This window comes from Taudactylus pleione, unplaced genomic scaffold (assembly GCF_031769625.1).
Source record: "Taudactylus pleione unplaced genomic scaffold, aTauple2 ptg000025l, whole genome shotgun sequence".
Lineage (NCBI taxonomy): Eukaryota > Metazoa > Chordata > Amphibia > Anura > Myobatrachidae > Taudactylus > Taudactylus pleione.
Window position 1 is genome coordinate 486588 of NW_028284427.1, and position 26231 is coordinate 512818.

Sequence of the window (26231 nt, forward strand, 5' to 3'; positions counted from 1 at the left end):
CAGGTGACAGAATCCAACATGCCTGCGCCCATATTGTTGTTCTGGAGGGAACTCTAGCATACAGCTTGTGTGCCATCATGCTGGGAAGACACACCATGGGCAAGGACCTGTGGAGAACCATTTTCATGCTCAGTAACATGACACTGAGCTGACGGGACAAGAGCAGCACAGACAGACGTCAGCACCAGCCGGGAGCGATGTGCAGTGTGAGCAGACCTCTGTTACATTTTGTATGGCCACACATCTTCAGTGAGTGCAGAGTAGTGATGTAGACAGGGCTATTTTTCTGTAAAAATAGGTTCAGAAACAATTATATATAAAATACATATATATAGTATTTAGAAAAGAAGGTGCTAAAAGAATTTAAAATAAAACTTATTTTTATGGAAAATACATTTTGGCCTAGGCCATTACATCGTAGTTAATTCGTAGATTTTCAGGCACTAAAAAATACCACTGTATGTAGTCTCTAAACATTTTTAAGTGGTAATGTGTTTTTTTGTAAAAAAAAAAAAATATATATATTATATTAAACATTTTAACATATGTAATACTATTGTTTCTCTTAACCTAAAGTACAGTAGCAATGTGTAAATTCACATTACTACTTTAAGAACATGTAGTTTACTATCAAGATCTGTCATTTTATGAATATTTGGCATTTACTTAAAAAATAATCTTTGTTCATTTCAATTTAAAACATTTAGGCCCTCATTCAGACCCGCTCGCAAGCACTATGCGCTCACAAGCGGGTCGATGGTGGGGCACTCCGGGGCTCGCTACAAATGGGGTGGCTGTCGATGTTGATCGACAGCTCGCCCCGTTTTGTAGGTGGGGAGGGGGGGTGGCTGGACAAACGGAGGCGTTCCAGAAGCAGGAAGCTCACTGGGGCTTGCGGCAGACGAGACCCTACCACAAGGGTCTCGTCGCAAGCCCGATGGTTGCGACCAACGCGACCATCACCTGGCTGCTAGCAAAAGCTGTGGGTGGTCACCCACAGCTTAGCAAGCGGCCAGGAGGCTGGCTAAAAAAAAAGCGTCCGTCCTCATTCAGAGCGAGAGCTCGCTTTTTGTGAGCGGCTATGAATGAGGTCCTTAGTATTTTAAGGAATCTCAAATAAGGCTAAATATTTGTAATTTTCTAACACACATTTCATTTCCTTTCTTTTGCCTTATTTGATATTTTATAAAAACTAAATGTTTTGAATTGAATTTAGTAAAGATTATTTTTTTAAGTAAATGTCAAATATACATAAAAGCACAGTGATCTGGATAGTGCATTACAATTAAAAGCTCTTTTCTTTTTTTTTTGTGTATAGATTGTATAACAGAGCTTGCAGTAGCACTCCAATATACATATAGTAATAAATGTGAAGTACAGTATAATATTATGGGATGAGATTAATGTGAATAATCACATTCAGTACAATATGGTCAAGGATGACTCTTATCTTTTGTGTTTTAAACTACTTTAAGAACATGAAATTGGTTTGCTCTAGTTAGTATACTTTAAATTTAAAAGTGTAGTTTATTCAATGATAATTCCCAACACATTTTTACTTTCAATTATATAATATTTTTGGTAAAAAAATGGAGCTACAGGTTATACAATAAACCATTATCAACATTGTAGAACATAATTACTCTATAAATAGTGTGGGAATAATTACTTTAATAAAATCATGCTGTCAAGCAGGGTCCAGCATGCTGTTTTCTCAATGGTGGTTATTGAGTCTGGTGTTGTCTTCTGCTGCCTCCAGATTCTTACCAATGCAGCGTCCATCATTTACAGCAGGCCTGATTGTCCCGGTCACACAATCGGCTGGGCCAATCACTGGCAAGGGCGCCCTATTTAATCTCTCAGGTGCTGGCAATGAGTTACCAGTACAACTTCTGTCTTAGAGGCTTGATTACTTTGGCTTCAGGTTCTAGTATGCTATATTGAGAATCCTGATATCCTGCTACTTGCAATGTGCATCCTGATATCTTGCTGGACAATATTGCTAACCTGCATTTTATCATTTTGATAGTCTACTGAGTTATCTGGCTTTTCGTGTATTGTGTTACTTGTTCTATATTACATGAATTCCTGCAAACCCTTACTCCTACTACAAGTATCCTGTATTCTGCACTGAGTATCCTGCATCCCTGCACCTTGCTTGTCTGCAAACACTTGCTGTCTATACCTGCGCATCAATATGCTGCTACTGTCACTTTCAATCAGTCATGTTATCCTAGCTTCTGATTCTAGTCTGCATGAAGAGTAGTTTTATATGGCTTCACTAACATTACAGTCATCACAGCTATCCCTAAAGGGCCTGACCCGCAATACCAATCCTACTGCCATAATAATCGACTTAATCAGTGCTACCTGCAACCATCAAAAATGAGCATGTATGCACGTCCATCCTTTATACACCCCATGTATTATGCAGACTATTTAAATCTGCTTAGTGAACCTGTTAGGTGCCAGCTCTAACTCTCCTTCTTGGACCCTTTGGCTCTTGCTGATTCTTATCCAGTTCCTTGTGCCTGGTAACCTTCTGTTCCTTATACATAATATCCTGGTAATCTTTATCCAATTCTTTGTGTCTGGTATTCTGCAAGCCAATATTCTGCTTCTCATGCTTAGTTCCTGAAATCCCAGCTGTGCCTCATGTCTCGTACCCATTCACTTCAGCAGCGAAGCCCATACCTACCCGAGGGGGTCCATTATTAACACCTGCTCCTTTAGACTCTGCATTTCTATAGCGGGTAGCATGAAACCACATACATTATTTTAGAGCCAACACAGTCTAGTTAGGGCCTCATTTATCAACAAGTTTTATCATCCACAATGAGTGATAAAACTCATTGTGTATGATAACAGTACTCCTGTTTGAAAAATGACAATTGGGAGCTGATTGGCTAGAGCACCATTTATCATACGCAATGAGTTTTATCACACGTGAATGATAAAACTTGTTGATGAATGAGGCTCTTTAGTGCTTTATAATTGCCGCATCATAAAATAGTTTCTCATGGTTCTGCAGCTGTCATTTCCATTAAGTCTGGATTGAGAAACATGTTTGTTCTTTCATGTTAGCATGTTTCTTGATTTGATGAGAGTACAAACATACTGTAGGCCAGTTTCTTTCACATGCTACAGAAGGTGGAGACTAGGCAGCAGGTGTGAAGCAAGATGCATCAGAGGCTACATTATGCAAAATGTTCCATGAGTGAAATGCTTGGAGAGATTGCATTCCTTGACCAACCACCTAAAGATGTTTTGTAATCTGCATTCTGCGATTATCTCTGAATCAGGCCCCCTGTATGCGAGAGGAGCCCTGTGCACAGTAATAATGTATTGAGCTATTTATACTGTATGTCATTGTTCTGCAGTGTCAGTACAGGAGATAGTCATTGTATATTCAGTTTTATACCAATATTCTGATGTGTGACATGGTCTGAGCTGGAGATGGGGAAAATTCACTATTTCATGATAAATTAGGGGGATCATGTCACCATGTTCAAATTCCTAAAAATAAATTGATGATTAAACAGCTTTTATCTCCATGTTTTTCAGAGACTACAGTTTAGAATATTTGGAATTTCGACTTTGGGTTGGACTTTGGATAGTATTTTTTTGTCTAATTTTGGTGGCCACCAATGCTGCTTACTTGGTGCAGTATTTTACTCGTTTTACAGAAGAGAGTTTTTGTGCACTAATAAGCTGTATTTTTATTTATGATGCTTTAAAGAAGATGCTAAACTTGGCCGATCAGTTCCCAGTTAATTGGAGATACAGTATAAATAATATAACACTTTACAACTGTAAATGCGTTTTACTTGGCAACGGTAAGAGAGAATGTGTATTGTTTTATTGTTTGTGTTAAGTACATTGACAGACCAAACTGTCTTTATGCACCATTATGAAATGTCCAAGTGAGGTTTCTTTTTTACATTTTAAATACATTAATTTTAAAAGTGGTTGGATATGCACATCCAAACTGGAAAGATTGTAATGTAATCCAATTAGTAATGAAAAAGGCAAAGTCAATTTCTTCTAGATCCTTGACATACTTTTTTAATTTATTTAAAATATAGCATTGGTCAGTATGTCATGTAAATGTGTATCATCCAGACATATAATACTGTAAAAGTTATCATTTAGCTGTGGCATTTGATGTCAATCTAAAAATGTCTAAATGTAAAATTAATTAGATGAACCGTTTTACTCTACTACAGCCAACTAATATAATTTTGTAGCAGAAAATCACATACTAACTAGGAATGTGCGCCGGACCATTTTTGCAGGATTTGCATTTGGTTTTAATTTGTCATCTGGCTTTGGATTTAGTAATAGAAAATATCCGCACAAACCTCTTAATTGATTTATGATTTGGGAAACACAATCAATGTAACTATCTTTCTTGTATTGGGGGGTGCTCCCAGGAATAAAAAAGTCATAATAGAAAAGCAAAGTATTCCTATTGTGGGGCACACACGGACTAATCTAAATGAAAACACAATAGTTGGTGATCCATCAGAAAAGATAATATTAGTAAGTAATAAAATATAACTTTTATTATATCCTTATAAAATAAATAGGCAAAAAAAATTGTATATAAAATAACTTTATTATAGTACATTTATTATTAAAATCATTTATCTCCACTATACCTAACTGTATCAGATTATATTTAGGATTAAAGTTCTCAAGTGTCACTATTTCCCGTTTTATGTATGTCAATCAACAATCTATCCCCTGCGGTAGTTATATTGTGATAATATTCAAATAATTTGCACAGAATCCTAGATATTAATCAAGTGTGAGCCACGCTATTGGGTACGGTCTCATTATACTACCAGTAAAGCTAAATATAATTACACTCCCTTCTACTAAGTGCATATAATTCACTATTCAACCGGGTACTAAGTGTCACTGAACAATGTCAGAATTATACTATATGAGATATCCACAGTGTTACAATTAGTAAGTTAATAAATCCATGCGGATAGCTAACCAACAGTGTCAATGTACGAAGGATATGCCTGTAAAAAAATCCTCCTTTACAGGGCTCACTAATTACACTCTGACACCAAACAGCGCTGAGTGTGCATAATGAACCACATGGTTGCACAATCTCAAGTTAATATTTTGAAACAGGAGAGCTGGGGCACTTTGATTATATAGACCTCATTCCCTCTCTCATATTGCAACACATGTAATGATTGTATCAACTATGTTACCAAGAGGTATTACTCTGTCATCCCTCGTACTGTTATTAAATCACATTTAGTGTTGCTGCACATACTCTCATAGGCAGTGTAACTCTGCCTAAACAATTGGCTTTTCTTATAGGGATATTCCCTCTTCTCTCACTGCCCTTGTAGTAAAGTGCGACCACCCTGCTAGTCTCTGCCGCTACTACTGACAATATTGATCTGCTTGGACCGACGCTGCTCTGGTAAGCAGTCACTTATTTCTTAACTCTGCGCCCCGCAGCTTATAAAGTACATCGGCGGCTCTCATCACACATGGCAATCACATTAGTTTATTCACATTTCACAAGTTGGCGAGGAGACATATACATTTAAAAATCATAGAGCACGCTATGCATCGCGTGTCTGTGCATATCTTAACGCGCGTTTCGCCCATCGGCTTAGTCATAGGAGCTCCTATGACTAAGCCAATGGGCGAAACGCGCATTTAGGATATTTACAGACACCTCGCTTATAATATTGTTTTCACCATTATTGGCCAAAGGTTGCAGTGAGCTGACTGGTTACTAAGCGACAGAGCAGTGGCGCAGTGACACAGACACCACAGTTTAAAGCATATCTATGAAACATTGCCACACAGCAGTGGCAGAAATGAAAGGTAGTGCAAGATGGAATGGTCCTTGGGAGTGTGGTACGGCCAGCAGAGTCACAACACTTGTTTACACAGTGGGCTACGGCCCAAGGAGTCACAGTGCACAATCAAATTCACATTACACCGCACATAGTGCCCCTGATTCACATTACACCATAAAGTAGTGTCTCTTATTTATGTTACGACACACTGTAGTGCCCCTTTTACACAATGCCCACAGTAGTGCTCCTTTTACACAAAGCCCTCAGTAGTAATAACCTTTATACAATGCCCACAGTATTAGTGTCCCTTACACAATGCCCCCAGCAGTGGTTTTCCTTTCACAATGACCTCAGTAGTAGTGCCCCCTATGCAGTGCCCTCAGTAGTATTCCCCAGTAGTAGTGTCCCTTGTAGTATGCCCCCATTAGTAGTGCCACTAGTAGTATGCCCCCAGGAGTAGTATCCCTAGTAGTATGCCCCCAGTACTATGCTCCCAGTAGCTGTGTCCCTCGTAGTATGCCCCCATTAGTAGTGCCCCTAGTAGTATGCCCCAGTAATATGCCCCCAGTAGTAGTGTCTCTAGTAGTATGCCCCCATTACAAGTGCCCCTAGTATTTGTGCCCCTAGTAGTATGCTCCCATTAGTAGTGCCCCCAATAGCACCGTCTTACACACAAATAAAAAAAAAACTTACCTGAATCCCCACTCCTGCTGTGACTGCAGCCGTCCGCTCCTCTCTGAACTATGGGAGAGATGTCATGACGTCTCTCCCATCACCTGCAGCGGGGGGAGCCAGAAGGAAGAGTTCATGAGTGAGCTCCAGCCGCCTCCTTCTGTGGACGCAGCAGCCAATGAGAGACTGACTCTCATTGGCTGCTATGACAAACACAGAGACGTCGCTGGCTGCTGTGTGTTTGTTTCTGTATAGGGAAGACGTCGGATTCTCTTGCAAGGATCCGACATCAGGATGCCGCCGTTCAGCCTCGTAGTGGGATCCGAGTCAGGTGGGGAACAACCGAACAGCGTTCGAGTGGACTTGGATCCCCGATGTTCGGAGCGGTTCGCATTCCACAGAATTCTGTGAAATCCGAACCGCTCATCTCTAATACTAACATAAATGACAAAACAATATAATTTCCTGAATTCAATATATAGGTTTAGAAATGATCTATAATTCATTTCATTCTCCAACCACAAATCCATGGTCAGTATTTTTGATTTATACAGGTGGATAGATTCCCTCACTTGGCAACCTGGTGTTATATACAGTATGCACTCGGCTGGTCAAGTCTGGACTCAATCATTGGAATGGTTACTGACTTGTTCTCCTGTTATGATGATGTCAGCCTGGGCATTGGCCTGGTCGACAGTGATTGGTTTGCCAGCAGTTTTAATAAGGTGCTGACTCTTGGGCCTGTATGTGAGTTGTTCTGTTCTGGCTAAGTCTCCCACAGGATTCCATCTCTTGCCTGGTCCCTGTTTCTAGCTGTTTGCAAACTGCCTAGGAAGGATTGCTGGTTTCTTCATCTGCTAAGTATCCTTGGTACATTCTATTACATATTATTGCTAGCAGATATACACCTGGCTAATATACTACTCTGGATAGTCCATGTGTTTTGAAATGTCATCCTGCAGTTTGCTGTATATCTAAATAAATTATTGAGTTTTGCAATTACTCTAATGTTTATTGAATTATCATTCTGAAATTATTATTGTTGCTTAAGAATGTATATATTATTATTGTAGTGAAAATATAACGTCATACCATTTTGTTAATTGCTTAATTATAACCCTTGTTTGTTACTAGCTTGCAGTGATGTTAACTGCAGGAGAGTATTCTGGTAATCACTGTTTAGGAGTGCTATTTGTATTATTACATCATTTAGCTTTAGACAGACTTAGGGCCGTATTCAATTTGAGGCGATAAGTCCAGATCCGCGGTAATTTACCGCCGATGACTTCATTATCGCCTGTTTTGGTTTTACCCCGTATTAAATTTTAAAAACTTTCCACCTAGGCGGAAAGTCAATGCAATGTAATAGGCGGTAAAGTATCGCCTATGAATGGCAGGCGGTAAAAAGTGCAGAATTGGGGTTTTGGGGTGGTACTTTTCAGGAACCCCCATGCAGCCTTCAGACAGTCCCCCAAACGTAATCTGTGAAAAAAAAATTGGGGTACAAACTTAAACTAGCGAACTTGGCTCTGGGGGGTCCTCAAGTATGCCCCAAGTGTTTTTTTGATTGCAGGTGTTTGCAGCAGGTGGATTTTTCACAATTTTTTAAAGTCACTTTAGCAAGTTTAAAATATGCTGAACCCCATTTTCAAGTACCCCAAATTTTATGGGCATAGTTGTTTTGCCCTAAAAAAAACTTCTAAATGCTCTTCTGCATCACCTTATTCAAAGCCGCATTTATATACCTGCCGTGGTAGAAACCCCGACTTCCTTCAGGAGTTAAAAATGGGGGTACCCTTTGTCCTCCCCTATGTCTACACATCTTTAGGGTGGTCCCTAGAATATTTCCCGAAAATTCACGTTTTGTTTTACCTGTAAAAAAACGGGGTAAAAATTTACCAAAAAAAGTGACATAGGTTCCCCCCCCAAAAGCCAAACCAGCCCCAGGCTTGCCAGCCAGTGGTGGTTTCTAAAAATATGGGGAACAAAATGTGTAGGGTTCCACTTTATTTTAGAATCCAATCCAAGGCTGCAGGGACCAGTTCTGGTTTTAAATATAGGTGGAAAAAAAAATGTGGGGATCCCCCTATATTTAAGACCAGCACCAGACCCAACCAACTGAGATGTAATGCCAAAGCCCAGAGACCCAATCACCGGGGCTCCAGGTCCAAAGCATTAGCACCCCAAATCGGTCAGCGCAAGCCGGTGATCTAGGGAGTCGGGGACCCCCAAAGAAAGGTCCCCCCCTCCCGAGCACCACAGGTTTACGCTGAAGCCCAGGGGCCTTCCCCATACCCCTGGTTTGGTGGGTATGGAGGTAATGGGGGGGCCAAATAATGTAAAACTTTTGTGTTTTACAGTGGAACTACAAGTGCCAGCATGCCTGCCATTTTGCACTTGTGGAACAACAACTGAAAGCAGACATGCGGCACCTGTAACTTCACTGTAAAATAAATAGTTAAAAAAAGACAAAACACACACACCGTGACAGTATAACTTTATTACACGCACCTACCCATTCACACATACTTACCTATACCAGATGTGTCTGTCCCCTTGTCCAGTAGAATATCTTTATGAATTTTTCTTTGCAGAACCATTGATTACTCTCCTATATCCTGGCGCTGGTCTACGCAGTAATCCAGATATTTGGCAAAACAAAAAAACGAGTTTACACGACTCACGCAACAGCTATCAGTATGTGTGTTGCCACACATACTGATAGCTCCCAAATGCCAGCTGACGGAACATGCACGGAGCTGGCAGTCCCAAGAGCCAATCAGCGGCCGCGCTGACTGTAGAGCGGCCGCTGATTGGCTCTGGCTACTGACAGTTCCCATGAGTCACACCACGTAAACTCTCACACTTTTTAAACTCGGCCAATGTAATAGAATCCGAGAACATGTAAACTCACATAATTTTTAGACTCCAAAAACTCTTATGATTTAAACTCTCATCCAGATGTTTTCCCATTTTGGCGATAAAACTCGACCAATGTGATAGTGTGAGTTTATTGCTAAACTCTCACATTTTCTAATCTCACCCTTTCACATTTGGCCTGTTCTGTCTAGTTTGGGAAGCTAAGCAGTGGGTTTATTCCTGGGGATAAATTTACTAAGAATAGAGTTTGTGTGAGTTTGCAAACTCAAGCGAGTTTAGCCTGTTTTTCCGCCTCGCAAATTTACTAAGGGCAAACACAAGTGAACTCGCACTAAACAGACATGTAAACTCGCATGAGTTTTCAAAACTCGTCAAAATACACAATCGGCAAAACTCGCAAGTATTTTCTATAGAAAGTAATACAACTCGCAAATTTACCAAGATTCGAGTTTTGAAACTCACACGGGAAATTCACAAACTCACACCAAAATAGAATTTTGAAATAGCCGACCTCCTGAGGTGAGTGTTTGCGTGAGTTTGGATGTGTTTGGAACGGAATCTGTATGAATTACCGCCAGACACAAGTCAAACCCGTACAGCGGCTGCCCGACATGCGTGAAAATCCTGATCGTCCCTAGGTAAGTATTTATTAACCTAACCTCCCCCCCTAACCCTCCTTAGGGGTGCCTAACCCTAAACTTCTCCCCAGTGCCTAAACCTAACCCCCCCCTTCCCCGCCGCCTAAACCTGGGGGGGTGCCTCACCCTAAGTCCCCCCCCAGGGGTGCCTAACCCTAACCCTCCCTCCCCCTAGCCTAACCCTAACCTCTCTGGGGGGTGCCTAACCCTAAGTCCTCCCCGGGAGCCCTAAACCTAACCCCCCTTTGAATACCCAAATATCGCTATTTAGTGTTGCAAGTTGCACAAGAAATAATTGTTTTCCAGACTTTGAGTGTGGTTCCATAGCACAAAAAGTTATTATTACAATAAAAGAGCATTACACGCTTTGATCTAAACAATGAGCGCAAAGGATTATTACATACATAAGGTACAGTCGATACATACGTATGCGTACTGGTCCCAGTTACAGTCATCAATCCAGACGCCTGCGGTCATCCAAGAAGAATGGCTACTAACTGGGATCGGGACACAGGCTATATACCTTAACAGATCATGATAACAACAATGTAGACAGACAAACATAGGCCCTCATTCAGAGCCGTTCGCTATTTGCGGTCGTTCGTTTAAAAACAAGGGGTGGCTATTCAAATGATCCGTACGCACATTGCAGTCTGTTCACACCTCTAAGTCTGAACGAACGAGCAAAACATACGCTCGTTTATTTGTTAAAAACGCCCCCTGGCCGCTCGCACCATACGTCATGTCCGCTATTTATTAGATTAATCGAGTACATCGACCAGCGTATGAACTGCTCGCTATTCTTGTGGTTGGTGTTTGCTACCACAAATTTGCGAGCAGTTCTGGCTCTAAAATAACCCAGTGACGTGGTCATTGACGCTGCTGTTTTAAATATACACACCCATAAAACGCCCGTTTTGACCTTTAAGCACGCCTGCGTTCGGATCTCCACTCCCCATTTTCAAGCACCTTCCCCTGTTACCACCCACATACGCCTCATTCTGTCACTCAAAATAGCAGGCACTCGCTATATAGCGTACAAACGATTTTCGGCCGCACTGACTGGTTCGCGCATGCGTACTAAAAAGCGTACGCATGCGCAGATGTGCAAACATCGCTCGGAACGAGCGTACTGCCGCTAACGAGCGGCTCTGAATGAGGGCCATAATTCCATTGGTTCTTGCTCATGGTCTTTGTAGTACGCTGCAGTTCATAGGACAGTTCACTAGGGGTATGTCCCAATTCTCCAGATTACATTGTCTTTCTTTAATTGCTTTAAACTAGATGGAGACACTACATTACAGTGTATACATTCTAAGCAATAATTTCCTATATTCCATAACCATCGAACGCAAGATGCGACTCCCTCGCTGATAGATTCAGATATCTGGAAATAAACAGTGTGTCAGTTTAGTACCAAACATGGCATGTTTATCATGTTGTATACCATTAATATCAAATACATACATTTTACATCATTATTAATAACTTTAATATAAACCATAATGTGCAGGAACCTTTTATGAGTGCGTGTATATTTATGATTATATGTAAGTATGTGTTCTGTCAACATGCAGCGTAAAAGGTGCGCTGTGTGCAGGGTTTGTGTTACAGCGCAAAACATGCGCTGTGTGTGTTTCTATTTATAATTGCAACTGTATATATATGTGTGCATGTATTGTGGATACCCATGTGATCGTTTAAGTGTGTGTGTATATACATATATATATATATATATATATATATCGAGAGAGAGAGAGAGAGATGTGTATATATATATATATATATATACACATAACTCCAAACAGTAATATTACTTCTGTCTGAACTAAAATAATGACAGACAATGGAGTTTGTCCTGTTCACAGGTTGAGCAAACTTTGGCAAACAGTCTGATAATTTTAACAAAAGGCTTTCCTATGTTTATTCAGAATACAATTGACAGTCCCTCTTAACCACATCAGCATGGGACACAAGGCCTACAATTTCTAACGATAGCTAAACGTCTGACAATTGTTTGTAAATCCACTCTCGCTGAGCATATAAGTGTGTTATACTTCAATTGCCACAGATATACTGTTTCTATATGCAAAGTAAACACTCACAGTATCTTTGTATATACCAATTACTAGTCCCAGACATGTCCACAAGACTTGTTTGTCAGCACTGCATATATAAAGTCTTTAAATATGTGTATTCTTAATTATTTGTCACAAACATGTCAACAAGACTTTGTCTGTCATCACTGTTATATGTGTATTAATAAATGTACGTATTGTTTTTGTAAGAACTTTTAACAGTGTTTTATTGCGTAGGAAACACACAACGCTAAATAATAACAGTGCCGTATACTGTGTAGGATTCGCAAAATGGCGCTGAGTAGCCATTCGCAAAATGGTGTCGTGCAGATTTTGATTTTAACAGATTCTGTCTTAGCCAACCATCCGGCTTCGACGAGCCCCCCCACCCCCGACGGCTGTCTGCAGCGGCGCCCGGCATCACTTCGTTCGGGATGTAGACGCCGGTCATTTAACCCTCGCCGGGATAATGCAGTCGGGAAGCCGGCCGTTGGGATTACGTCCGCCGGCTTCCCGACTGCATACCGTTTGGAACTGTTCACATGTTTTTCTACTTGCTATTATTGGCCACACACTGATGATGCATATAAAAGCCTCCGAAGTTGCTGCATTGCTTTGTGTGCAGTTAAAATGGCAGAGTTTGCTTCCACTGCTGTCAACTGCATGTGGCTGGGATTTCAGAGGCTCTACCACCAGACTGAAAACAACCAGGGGCAAGAACTGAGCAGATTCAGGACGTAGTGCAGGTACCAGAAAGGCTGCGCAGGTCACTTTGTTTAAGGAGGTGTTTGAACATGAACGCATTGGCCGATGTCGAGGTCATACAGATGTTCCGGCTGAACCGTGACAACATATTCCATCTGTATGACCAAGTCAAACAGGGCCTACCCTGACACACCACATTCCCACTCTGTCTCAGGCCTGCCTAAGCTTCTGGCTGTGCTGCACTTTCTGGTTACTGGGCATTTTCAGTCTATCACTGGCAGAGTTTTCGGTATATCCCAGTCTACATTTTCTAGATACCTAACCCAGGTACTGGTGGCATTTCAACCACTAATAGATTCCTGCATCTGCTTCCCTAGCCACGAGACAGTAGCATGCAGTCATGGTAGCTTTTTATAGCATGGCAGGCATTCCAAATGTCTTGGACGCTATTGAAGCTGAGACCACCTAGAGGCCGTGCGCACATTTACATCAATAGGCATCATGCACAGTCCACAAATGTGCAGGTGGTTTGTGATGCAAAAATGAAAATCATGAGTGTTGTAGTCGGATACCCTGGCTCATGTCATGCCTTCATCCTGAGGCAGTCATCCCTTTATGATCGTTTTAAGGCCGGACAAATGCCAGAGGGATGGTTGCTGGGTCAGTACCTTTGTCAGTGTAGCCATATTGATATATGCCTAGAGTTTGTTATACAGGGAGTATAGGGATATTGTGACAGATCTCTGAGGTATGATATATCACAATTTATTAGGGAAAGCTGTTTTAGCATATAAGATTAAATATAGAGATGAATCTTTGTAAAATGTTATATTTTGATTGTAAAAGGGCGGGACTGGCAGGGGTTAATGTTGGAACATAAGCATGTAGAGCAGGGGTGGAGTAATATAGGTGGGAGTGATTTGGTTTCTGTCAGGAAAAGAGGATCCGTTTAGAGAGTGGTAGATAACTGTTAGCAGCAGCTGACAGTCTGGAGTTCCCCTAACCAGAGGCTGCCACTCATCACTCCACCGGCGCTGTGTGAAGGGAGAGCCTAGCAGCGTCCGGGAGTATGAGTTTGCGCAGGGCCAGAGTGAGGCTGGATGGGTAGCGACTTGGTCAGAGGTGACCAGAGTTCCCAGCGGCTGTTCCATTAGAAGGCGGCCGGAGTTGAAGAGTACAGTAGCGTCAGAGCCGGGGCCGGTCAGTAAGAGAGACCGCCCATATTGAGACAGCTGACAGCCGTGCCTGTGTCCCACCTACCGATACCAAGGCAAGGAGAGCCTGCATTATACAGGCAGCTGACAGCTAGTCTGGTAGCAGAAGTGATTGAAGCTAACTAGTGGCAGTGTGAACAGCAGCAGCGCTGTACCTACAGTGACTACTATTACACCAGTAACACACTCAGCTGGATCTCTTATACAGCATTAATAATTGACCCTAAACATAAACAGCACAGATAGGAGTTATTCTACCCCAGAAGTCACCTTGAGACTTATACTAACATTATTATTTGGAATCCTAGTCAAACATATAGCAAAATAGGAGGATAAGTTCTAGGGAGATAATCCTAAGGAGAGAAGAGCACCTGGAGTACTGATTTATCCTGAGGTTTTGGGCAAGCAGCGACCTTCAAATTATCTACAGTATAAGTACTGATTGATCTCATCAATAATTGGGGACATAGCTCAAGCCTAGGTACAAAGTGAAAGGATTATATTATATCAATAACATCACTTCTGGAGACTTATATATGACATTGTGGTTTAATTGGGGTAGTGCTACAAATTCTTTTCAAAACTTATTTTACAGAGGAGTGATAAATAGCTAGAGATACATAAAGCTCCTTCATTGACTCCTGTTTCGCCCGCCCTTATTGTGCTATTTATGTTAGTTTAAGAAACTGTTGGTAATACAAGAAGTCATACTTGAATGTTTCAAAGACATTGAAAACTGACCAATACATTTTGGATATTAACAAGGATGTCTATATACCCAATTGATAGAGGACTTCATCAATTTGTATGTTCATCAAAGAGACATTAGTGTTAAAGGAAATGTAACTTTGTTATTCTTGAACACAGTAATGTATATTGGTATATATGCATGTTCCCTAAATGTATGCTGAAAACTATGATGTGTTAATGTGTTTGCGCTCATTCTTTCACATTTGTTAACATAAAATAACAAAAGTCTATAATAACGTGTGTTTACTTACCTGGAAGAGCATTAAGAAGGTCCCATTTCATCTGTACCTACAGGATTCAAAAGGGAGAAAGAAGTAAGTGTATTTTGCAATGTGGTGCACACAATAATTATCACAATAAGTTTAATCAGGCTTACCCAAGCGAGCCTAGGTATTATACACTCATATAATTAAGCTTGGGTGGAGGCACATTTTATTGACCCAGTAAGAAAAGGGGTTACATCAGTGTCACTTTTCTGTTTATGTACATACTTATCTTTTTTCCTAAATGTATTTACTATGTTTTACTTTCAGGTGATGCTGGGTATGGGTGTCTTAGTTCGCTTCTGACTCCGTTGTCACTTCCGGATTCTCCTGCTGAGCTTAATTATAACCGTGTCCATAAGTCCACTGGATCTGTGATAGACCATACATTTGGGCTGTTGAAATCTCGTTTCCGATGTCTTGATAAATCGGGTGGCCTTTTGCTATATTCTTGTTTAAAAGTGTCTGATATTGTGCTCAGCTGTTGTCTTTTGCATAATTTGTGTTTGCAGCAGCAGACAGTGAGCCGGCAGGGGACTCTGGGCCTAATTCATCCCCGCTCGCGAGCGCAGGACGCTCACAAGCGGGTTGATGGTGCCCTAATGCGCATGCGCACGACGGAGGGAGCTCCGTTGTGCGCATGCGTGAGACCCGGCGAGGGACGGGGTAGCCGTCGCTCGGGGTCTCGCACCAAAGGGGGCGTGCTGTCGATGGTGAGTGACGGCACGCCCCCTTTGGTGGGCGTGCCGGGGGCGTGGCTGTCCAGACGGAGGCGTTCCCATGGGAACTCCTACCGCCTGGGTCCGGCCCCACTGACATCACTGAAAGAGCCAAAATCACTCCAGGGCTTGCGGCAGCGAGACCCTACCGCAGGGTCTCATCGCAAGCCTGATGGTCGCGATGGTCTTGACCATCGCGACCATCATCATGGACGCTCGCATAGGCTGTGGGTGGTAACCCACAGCTATGCGAGCGTCCAAGAGGCCGCTCCATTTTTAGGTAGGAGGGCCCTGATTCAGAGCGAGCGCTCTGGTCAGAGCGTCCGGCTCTGAATCAGGCCCTCTGTTGTATATGGTGACCATTTGAGCACAAAGCGTGGGAGGCAGATCAGGCTCCAGCTTATCAATCAGCATTTTAGCGGTAAGTTTCATCTCTTTTTTTGGTGAAGTAACCTAACCCTGTTTTTTCCTTTATAATGTAATATCACTTTGTTTTTATGTTTATCAATACTGTACACGTTATTATTTGTGCAAGTCATACATCTTAAATTTTATGGGTTCACCATGTATGCCCAATTAAATGCCCTTACATAACATTTTGTTGGGTTGCTTATTTGCCTCCTGCAAAGAAATGTTTTTTTTTTTTTTAAATATCAGCATTGTTACTTTCTTCTGCTATGGTACAATTGGTTTGCTTCCCACATTTTAATGTTTTTTTTTTAACTAAGTTTGTGTGTATTTAAAATGTGAACTATACATAGAACAAGCACTATGCATTGTGGTACCCAATATATCTATTTTTTTAAATAATTTAAGGCAAACACTTACCACACTTCGGTCATTTTGCTATATTGCAAATGTGTTTTTGATGTCACGTTTCCATTGTTGACATTTTCACATACAATACAGTAAAGTAAATTATTAGTCAAGTGCTGAAAATGTTAAAGGCTCAATATTTTGGCAGTTTATGACATAGTCCTTTTTTAAAACAAGAAGGTTGTCTTTGTGTGTACATTTTTGAAATTTTTGGCCCAATGTGTTTTTATTTTTTATTTGAACCTTCTCTTTCCACAGCAATATGATTGTGATTAAAAGGTAAGTTTATACAGGTAGTCCCCATTTTTTGGGGGTTGCGTGCCATGTTTTTTTGGTTATTGTATTTTTTTATTTTTTTTTTGGTTTGGACTAAATTATTGAAAATGGGTTATTCCAAAGATTGTGTGTTGTTTTTTAAACTAACATGTACAGTACCCTTTCAGGCCTAAATATTTCACACAACATTGTGTACGCTCACTCTAATGTGGTTCAGATGTGTACACAAGTATTTGTTTTACAGATTTAAAAATATGTTACATTCCACAAACAAGCAAGAAACAAACACTTGCATGTTCCCTTTATGTATGTGATACACATACATATAGCAACAGAATATGTATACCCAATAATATGTTTAATGCTTTAATATTAGAAAGATGGTTTACTATAAAAGTATAAAATGTACATATAATTTTAAAGCACATAACAGTTTACACTTTCAACATATGATTTCGTTTTTTGTTATGTTATGGCAAGTTGAAACTCCACAACAAGTGCACATTTACATGGTTTTGCCAATAAAAAAGGTGAAACATCAAGGGCAACTTACACACAATTAGAATGTATTTGGTTTGGGATTAACTAATTTATTTTTTTTTAAAACCTACCCCTAGGTGGAAGTTTACCACCCTTACCCACTTGCATTCCACCTCTAGTGCGTGGTGTCCATCTTGGGGGTGTGCTTGCAGGTGTATTTGTCTGGGAAGTGCTGGCCCCCGAAGTGCTTACGTTTGGGTCAGGTAAGCGCCCTAATATTTGTGTGCCAAAATTTACCAGTGTGGCATTTAAGTCACGTAGAGCAGTGTCATGGCTCCTCAGTAAATGTTTAAGAAAGTGGCATGAAAACGGTTATTAGCTTCATGATATCTTTCTTGGTTTTCCTGCATCATTACAAAGGGTTGGTTGAAACCTACTATTACCCTCTCTAATTTGATCAAGGCAGTTGGCCACTCGTGTGTGTTATACTGTTTGCCAGACATGGACCTATTATGCCTGCGTGAATGTTTGTTTAGCAAATTAATAGACAAACTTGGGTGGTCATAAGACTGAGCTGCTGCTTGTGATAGCTTGGTAATAGGACAGAGAAAAGAGATCTCAGACTGCACATTCTGGACATATATATATAATTGGAGGTGCTACCTGTGGAGACCATTGATATATACACAAAGAAAAAATACAGGTGCACAACTCCAAATTAACTGATTATATATAAATAAATACATTTTGCAGTAAATACAATAGAGGTTTTTGGCATAATCTTGGCCAAGCTTATGGGCCTGCCCACCATATCCGGGTAACCTCTTGTCGGGCAGGTCCCTAACATACTAAGGCTCAAATCCAGAGCGCAGGACACCCCCAAACTAGCCCAGCCAATCCACCCCAAAACACCGCTCTAATAAGAAAAGTGAAGTGTTAAGAGCAGCCGCTGGCCGCATATAAAGCATAAAAATAAAAAAGTGAAATACATATTTCTACTTCAGGGTCCATAGGGGGTCCACAGGGTTGACCTTGAGGTATAGGTTGGGAACCAAATCCGGGCACCACGCAGTTAAAGCTTTTAGCTCCCAGGATGCACTTGGGTCCACTCTCCCTATAACCCCGCCCCCCAGCCAGAGGCACCTCAGTTTAAGTTGGTGCCCGGCCGGAGTCGGGTCACCGTTACTGCAGGGGGGCTGCTTAGCAGCCCCTAAGCTTAAAATTTATTTTAAAAGAGTTTTATTTTATTATTTTTTACTACTCTTCAGAGCGGCAGCATCAGACTGTCCAATGGACGTCTGAGCTGCCGCTCCTACACCCCGCCGGCGCTGCGACGCCAGTACAGATCTGGGGATCGCAGCGGGACCCCAGAGTCTGTACTAGCCGGGCTCTGGAGGAATCCCTGGGCTGCTGCCGGATCGACGGGGACAGGTAAGTCGCGTGGTCACCGCTTGCGGTGACCCGCGTGTACATGCAGCCTTATGCCTCCGGTCTCTGGGGACAGACCGGAGGCGCTAGCGGGGGCGGCGGGCTCCCCCTCCATGGAAGCATACCCCGCGTGTCCACAGCCCACCAGGGATTATAGCGGTAGCGGGAGCCGGCATCCCGGGGGGTTAATTGCTAGCCAGGGGAGGAAGCCTTCCCTGTCTAGCGACTCCTCAGCTCAGCGCGCCTTTCAATACTACAGTCTGGCGTCGCTGAGCTGCTTCCTCCGCGGGCCACGCTTCTTCTGAGGTCTCCAGTGGCCATTTTCTCTCTGTGGTGCTGCAGAACTCCTAGGATGACAGTGAGCCCAGTCCCCCTGCGTACCTGGCCATTGTGGGTGAGTGTACACAGCGCTATAGCCTTCCCAGACAGTGAATCTGGGCAGTTGAATGTAGCGACATTGTGCAGTATATTATATGTCATGCAAATGTATGTATATATATTTTTCTGCATTGTATGTGACTTATGCTAGTGCTGACTGTCTGCTTTTTCTCTCACCTTTCAGTGTATATCTATCCCTTTTCTTTATCTGCCCTAATACAGGTGTACCTGGGGTGGTTCTGAGACCTCACATATATATACTTGTTAATATCTGTGAGGTTTGTCACATACTGTTGCGTGCTGCACGTTGCCATATTTTAGATGGAACTGTGAGTTGCATACGCTGATAATGGGTCCCTGCAGCTAATCTTAGCGTCAGTCAGGACCGGTATGGCGCTGCTTAATATTTCCGTCAAGATAGTCAGATATATCTGACCAGGAGATTGCACACGATACTGCACCCATTATTGCTATCCTGCAAGTCATAGCCTGCAGGTAGTAGTGCGGAGGATTTTAACTCAGAAAGGTTTATGTATGCGGCACCATCTGGTGCCGGGCCCCTTGCACGACCCCCTTAAAGGGCGGTTTATTTCTCAGGATCCTCTCCTTTGAGGATCGCCGGGCGGGCCCCATTGTCGCCACTCGCTTGGAGTTACTTCACCATACTGCCCTTTTGAACTCGGGGTATCTCGCAATTTCTTGCAATTTACCCCTGTGCAACAGACTATCGCTCCCCGACGGGGTTTTTCACAGTACATGAATTACCTCCGATACCACATCGGTCTGTCATTCCCCTTGCAGGGATTACCACAACGGCCACCCTGGTGGATGTCGTTTTATACGAAATACTAATTGGCGTGATATACGCCCTGTGGTTACTTCCCAGTGGCTCTGCCGTGAACTGGATGGTGTATTCGGCTCTTTCCCTCTCACATGGGGGGAGCCGATTTCAAGTTTTATTATCCCTGCTTTGGGGCTGGTAGCCAGGCTCATTCTGGATATAGAGAATGTCGATCCTGCACCTGTATCATACATCTCCCGTTTTCTGCCCAGCGGGTGGATCTCATAGCGGGAGTCTGGCTGTCGCCAGATACGAGGAGTCACAAAGGCCTCCTGTTTCCCATTCCCTGAGGGTCCTCACAAGTAATGGAAATCCCCTTCTGGGATGGATTTGTATGTTAATCGTCGGGTTACAGGTATTAATACGCCTCCCATCCCGGCCTGGACGGATTTTACGGATCCGTAGGTGGTAAATTTGCCTGAAATCAATGTACTCGTTTTCAGGGCCTGTTGCCCGTCCTACCATGGCCATCGCATGGTGATGCTTTTGTGACATTTTTCCCCTCCAACACGTCTGGGGTTCAAATATCTTTTGCCGCTCACATAAAATATGCAGTGGTCATATGTGGGATTACCTACATGGGATGCCGGTCTTCTAACTTTCAGGGTTTCGGCGGCGTCTGTATTCGCCGCAATACCCTATGGCTGCGTTATGGGAAAGCAGAGGTGCAGACTCCTTCCATGGGGAAGATCTTGTTTGGTTCTGACCTTGACAAGATCGTTGCATCATTGGCAGTATCACTAATGGGGAGATACCGTCTTTAGCTACTCCCACTACATTCGGACTAACTCTGTTAAGTCTTTTTGTCCTCAGGGTCAGCCTAAAGGCCTGTTTTTCCCTAGGCTGTCGGCCTCCACGGTGGCCACCATATGCAGTACCGAGCAGTCCTGGACTTCCGGACGATCCTGTTTCTACACCTGAGGATATACCCTCAGCCTGACGGGACAGGTCTACATCTGGGGAATTCCACAGTGAGGTACTGATTCTCAACGGCCTCTCATTGCTCAGGCGGCCTCCTCACAGGCATTGTTACACGGGCCCTTCTTCAGACCTGATCAGGGCCTTACAATCCCAGAAAGATATACAGTCTTTGTGGTAAGCAGAGCTATTTCGGCCAACCTCACTATCTCAGTGAGGGACTGGTTGTTCTACTTTCTTTCTGGGGCAGTGACCGACTGGTCCTCGTTTGCCTATACTCTGTCTCAAATCCCTGAATCAGATTCCAACGGTGCCTGGACTCAGGTGGAATCGTCCATGCTCCATCATCCGACGTTTGGAACCTGGGGATTTTATGGTATATCTGAGTATTCAGGATACGTACCTACGGGTACATACAGAGCCCTCTCATCAGCATGGGTTCAGGTTTGCTGTGCCACAGCAACACTTGTAAGTTTCGGGCTCTGCCTTTTGGGACTGTCCTAAACTCCACCGGGGTTTACCAGCCTTATGGATTTTCTGACAGTTCACCTGTTCAGTGTATCCGAATGCTCCTTTCTCTGGACGGTCTCCTGCTTTTAGCAGGATCACCAAGGTACTTTACCGCCAGGTCAGGATAACCGTGGCTTCTTCTCGGCACAGATAATTAGTCAACGGAGAAAAAGTCATCCCTGCATCCCTCACAGGGTTTTCTTCATCTGGGAGCACTGCTGGATTCTCAGAATCTGAGAATTTTTCTGGCGTAAGACAAGATCTCCACACTTCAACTTGGAGTGTGCGGAGATCTACGCAGTCGACATATGTCATTACTCTGTGATGCGCGGTCTACCAGAGTGTCTACCTTTTAGTAGGGTGGAATGTGCTCAGTTCCATTCCAGGCCTTGCCATAATTTACTCCCCTCCAGATGGATCGAGGTTTTTCCATCGGATCGCTGTTCTAACGATGATACTTTCTCCGGAGGCGAGTTGGTCTCTGTCCGGGTGGCTATGGCCATCTCGTCCAGGGTGTTCTTTGCTACAGACAGTGTCTGGTCCGCATTCGTTTTGGGGCAGTTGGACGTCTGTCGCTTCTGCCCTGCCACTTATCTTGTTGATACTTTAGGCTGTCTTGGACCTTCACTCTGGCCTAACCCATATGTCACGGTAAACCTAAATAGGTTCAGTCCGACAGTGTCACAACAGTGGCTTCCATCTAGGCAACACTGGTAGTTGGGTGGCAATGTCAGGAATGTCATCCATTCTGACATAGTCCAAGAGTCTTCTCCTGGCCAACTCTGCAGTGTTTATTCCCGGAGCTCTCCATTGGGAAGCTGGCTTCCTCAGCCGTCACGACTTGCATCCCGGGGACTAGTCTCTTCTCCAAGAGAGGTTTCAACTCCTGGTGAGCAGAGGGGGCCTCCCTGAGGGGATTGATCCTCATGGCCTTCTGACTCGATCACACATTACCGGTGTTACAGTCCAGCTCTAGGAGTACTGAAGCTACCTTCAGTGACTCTTTGTCAGTGAAGTGGTCCTTCCACTTTGTGTACCTGTGTCCTCCGGTCTCCCTTCTTCCTCGAAGTCTTTGGAAGTTTAATTCGAGACGGAGGGGCTTTCCTTCTGGGGGCTCCAGTTCGTCCCAGACATCACTGGTACTAAGATTTTCGGAGTCTCCTCATCGATGCTCCTTTCCTACTGCTTCACTATCTGGACTTGTTGTCTCAGGGTCCTTCTTTTTCCCTGGACCTGGATCGTTTGTCTTTGACTGCGCCCCTACTGTGGTCCTAGGCTTCCCTGGCTCTGTCTTCATTGAGATGTTTAGAGCAGATAGGCCAGACTTTGCTGGGATCTGCCACGGACTGTGGCATACATAATTCTTATGGTATCGTACCTGTCGATACGATCCTCCGGTGTCCAGGATTTCCAGATATTCTGGCATTCCTTCCGGCTGGCTTGGGTTTCACCCTTGGCCTGGCCTTCCTGACAGTGCGGATCTCTACACTGTCGGTATGGTTAAGATATGGAATTGCTCCGCTCTGGTATCCAGTTCATCCTTTGGAGTGTTTTCTGGATTATGCCTCCACTTGTCCTCCCTAGGGACTCCTTGGGAGTTAGTAGTGGTTCTTTGTTCCCTCCGGGGACAGTCAATGGAACCGCTGGTTGTGATAGCCATTACATGGTCTATTGTTTAAGCTCTCTCTCTCTCTCTCTCTCTCTCTCTCTCTCTCTCTCTCTCTCTCTCTCTCTCTCTCTCTCTCTCAGGGTGTTTAAATCAACCAGGAGAGTGTCTGAATTGGGAGCATTCTCATGTGGCTTCCTCTTCTGGAGGGCATCATGTCGGGGTGTGAGTTGCTCTAGCCCTGTGTTTCTTCTTAGAGTGGTTTTTAGGTTCCATATTATTCTGGAACTTATGGTACGGCCATTCAGTCCCCAATCCTCTCGGCTGGTGTGGCCTCATTGACTGTGGTCCGGCCTCTTTGGCTTTATGTGATCCGTTCAAGTTCCTTATGGTAATTGGACTCCTTATTGGTGGTCTGCGGTTTCTGGTTTTCACAGGAAACGATGGCCGGCCTATAATGAAATGTTGGCTGGATGGCCTCGTATGTCTTCCTCAGGGGCCTACCCATGGGTGGGCATTTCTGTTGTTGAGGCTTGTTTTTTCTCGGGCCATGTAACCCTCGTGGGCGGCTCGTTGTGGCGCCTCGGCTGTTTTGCCTTACTAGGTGTCCACGTGGTCTTCTGTCCATACCTTTTTAAGGTTCTAGGGATTGGTTTCCTTTGCCTCTCAGGATGCTTCCTTTTTGGCGACGGATTCTCCTCTCAGCACTGGAGCGTCCCCACCCTTGGTTGAACTGCTTTGGGACATCCCCAAGGTCAACCCTGTGGACCCCCTATGGACCCTGAAGTAGAAAACAAGAGATATGGTAAGAACTTACCTTAGTTATCTCTGTTTCTACGAAGTCCATAGGGTCCACAGGGCGCCCGCCCTGACGCACCTGGCTTCATATGGGCTGTGTTACTGGTCACCGGTTTCCTGTCTCCTTTTCTGTGAGTATGGTTCTAGAGTGTTCCAGTTTTCTCTCTCTTTTTCTCTCCTCCTCCGGCCTTTGGCTACTTACAAACTGAGGTGCCTCTGGCTGGGGGTGGGGTTATAGGGAGAGTGGACCCAAGTGCATCCTGGGAGCTAAAAGCTTTAACTGCGTGGTGCCCGGATTTGGTTCCCAACCTATACCCCAAGGTCAATCCTGTGGACCCTATGGACTTCGTAGAAACAGAGATAACAAAGGTAAGTTCTTACCATATCTCTTGTTATATAAAGGAAACAGACAGTGAAGTATTAAAATGTGTTAAAGGAAAATGTATTATACTGCGGTGCCCTGAAGCAGATCAGCAAAGCAATCTAGGGGGACCCACACCCCAAAAATGAACCAAAGCTGCACTACACAGTCTAAATATTAGCAGGACTTACCTATATTGTGCCCTGACTGGTGTGCATATTACATTGCCAGACTCCATGCTGTAACCAATGTAGTAGAAGTGCTAGTCTGAGTGGGAAGTGGCTCAGGTTTCCCAGGTGTGCAAATCAATGCACTAATTAGTTTACAAAGAAAAGAGATCTCAGACTGCACATTCTGGACATATATAAATATATATAATTGGAGGTGCTACCTGTGGAGACCATTGATATATACACAAAGAAAAAATACAGGTGCACAACTCCAAATTAACTGATTATATATAAATAAATAAATTTTGCAGTAAATACAATAGAGGTTTTTGGCATAATCTTGGCCAAGCTTATGGGCCTGCCCACCATATCCGGGTAACCTCTTGTCAGGCAGGTCCCTAACATACTAAGGCTCAAATCCAGAGCGCAGGACACCCCCAAACTATATCAATGGTCTCCACAGGTAGCACCTCCAATTATATATATATATATATATATATATATATATATATATATATATATATATATATATATAATGTCCAGAATGTGCAGTCTGAGATCTCTTTTCTTTGTAAACTAATTAGTGCATTGATTTGCACACCTGGGAAACCTGAGCCACTTCCCACTCAGACTAGCACTTCTACTACATTGGTTACAGCATGGAGTCTGGCAATGTAATATGCACACCAGTCAGGGCACAATATAGGTAAGTCCTGCTAATATTTAGACTGTGTAGTGCAGCTTTGGTTCATTTTTGGGGTGTGGGTCCCCCTAGATTGCTTTGCTGATCTGCTTCAGGGCACCGCAGTATAACACATTTTCCTTTAACACATTTTAATACTTCACTGTCTGTTTCCTTTATATATATATATATGTATTTCACTTTTTTATTTTTATGCTTTATATGCGGCCAGCGGCTGCTCTTAACACTTCACTTTTCTTATTAGAGCGGTGTTTTGGGGTGGATTGGCTGGGCTAGTTTGGGGGTGTCCTGCGCTCTGGATTTGAGCCTTAGTATGTTAGGGACCTGCCCGACAAGAGGTTACCCGGATATGGTGGGCAGGCCCATAAGCTTGGCCAAGATTATGCCAAAAACCTCTATTGTATTTACTGCAAAATGTATTTATTTATATATAATCAGTTAATTTGGAGTTGTGCACCTGTATTTTTTCTTTGTGGTAATAGGACAGCTCTGGCTGACCAGGAGGAGGTGGAGTACGGGTTGCCTGTAGTTCTGGTGTCGTCTGATGTTCTGTATGCTGAGTTGACATAGAAGGAGTCACTGGTACCATTGGCAGAGTAACTACTTCATTATCTGCTTCTGCAGATTCCAAATTTCTGATGTCTTCGTACAGGTCCGCAGGTGTGTTATGCAAGCCTTCAAAATAGAATTGGGTAAGTATTGTTTGCAGCACACATAAATCTAAAACATACTCAAGGGTTTTAGTCAATTTGTTGCACATAAGTGTAATCATTACATTATGATTTTATGTAAAGCATCACTGTGCTGACAATGTTCTTTTCTACCTTCTTTTTTGTTTAGTTTCCAACATACATGAAGACGCAAGGGGTGTGCATTAAGTGGAACAACACACACATTGCAAAATCTAAAGGCCAAAAATGTATACACACTTTGTGGGTTTTGTTTCAAATTGAGGGATCTTTAAAAGTGTTGATTTTGACCTTACCAAACAATCAGTATTATATTAAAGTTTGTTCTAGCACCTTATACACGATAAGAGCTAGATTCTGTTTGTTTACTAAGAACAACATCTCAAATATTAAAACCCCGCTTTACTAAACTATCCCCTTTGCGTAAGTGAAAATGGTCAAATGAAGTTTAAACAAGTGCCGGCACTTTTTGCAAGCCTTGTTTACTGTTGTTTCTAGTCC

General features: G+C 43.1%; 1 protein-coding gene across 1 annotated transcript in view; it reads left to right on the forward strand.

Moving 5' to 3' along the window:
* LOC148539613 (electrogenic sodium bicarbonate cotransporter 1-like) overlaps positions 1-26231 on the forward strand; it is a 325398-nt gene that overhangs the window by 190438 nt on the left and 108729 nt on the right. The window contains exon 11 of the mRNA XM_088451237.1: positions 3565-3836. Coding sequence (XP_088307363.1) covers positions 3565-3836 — 272 coding nt within the window. The remainder of the gene's footprint in view (positions 1-3564; positions 3837-26231) is intronic.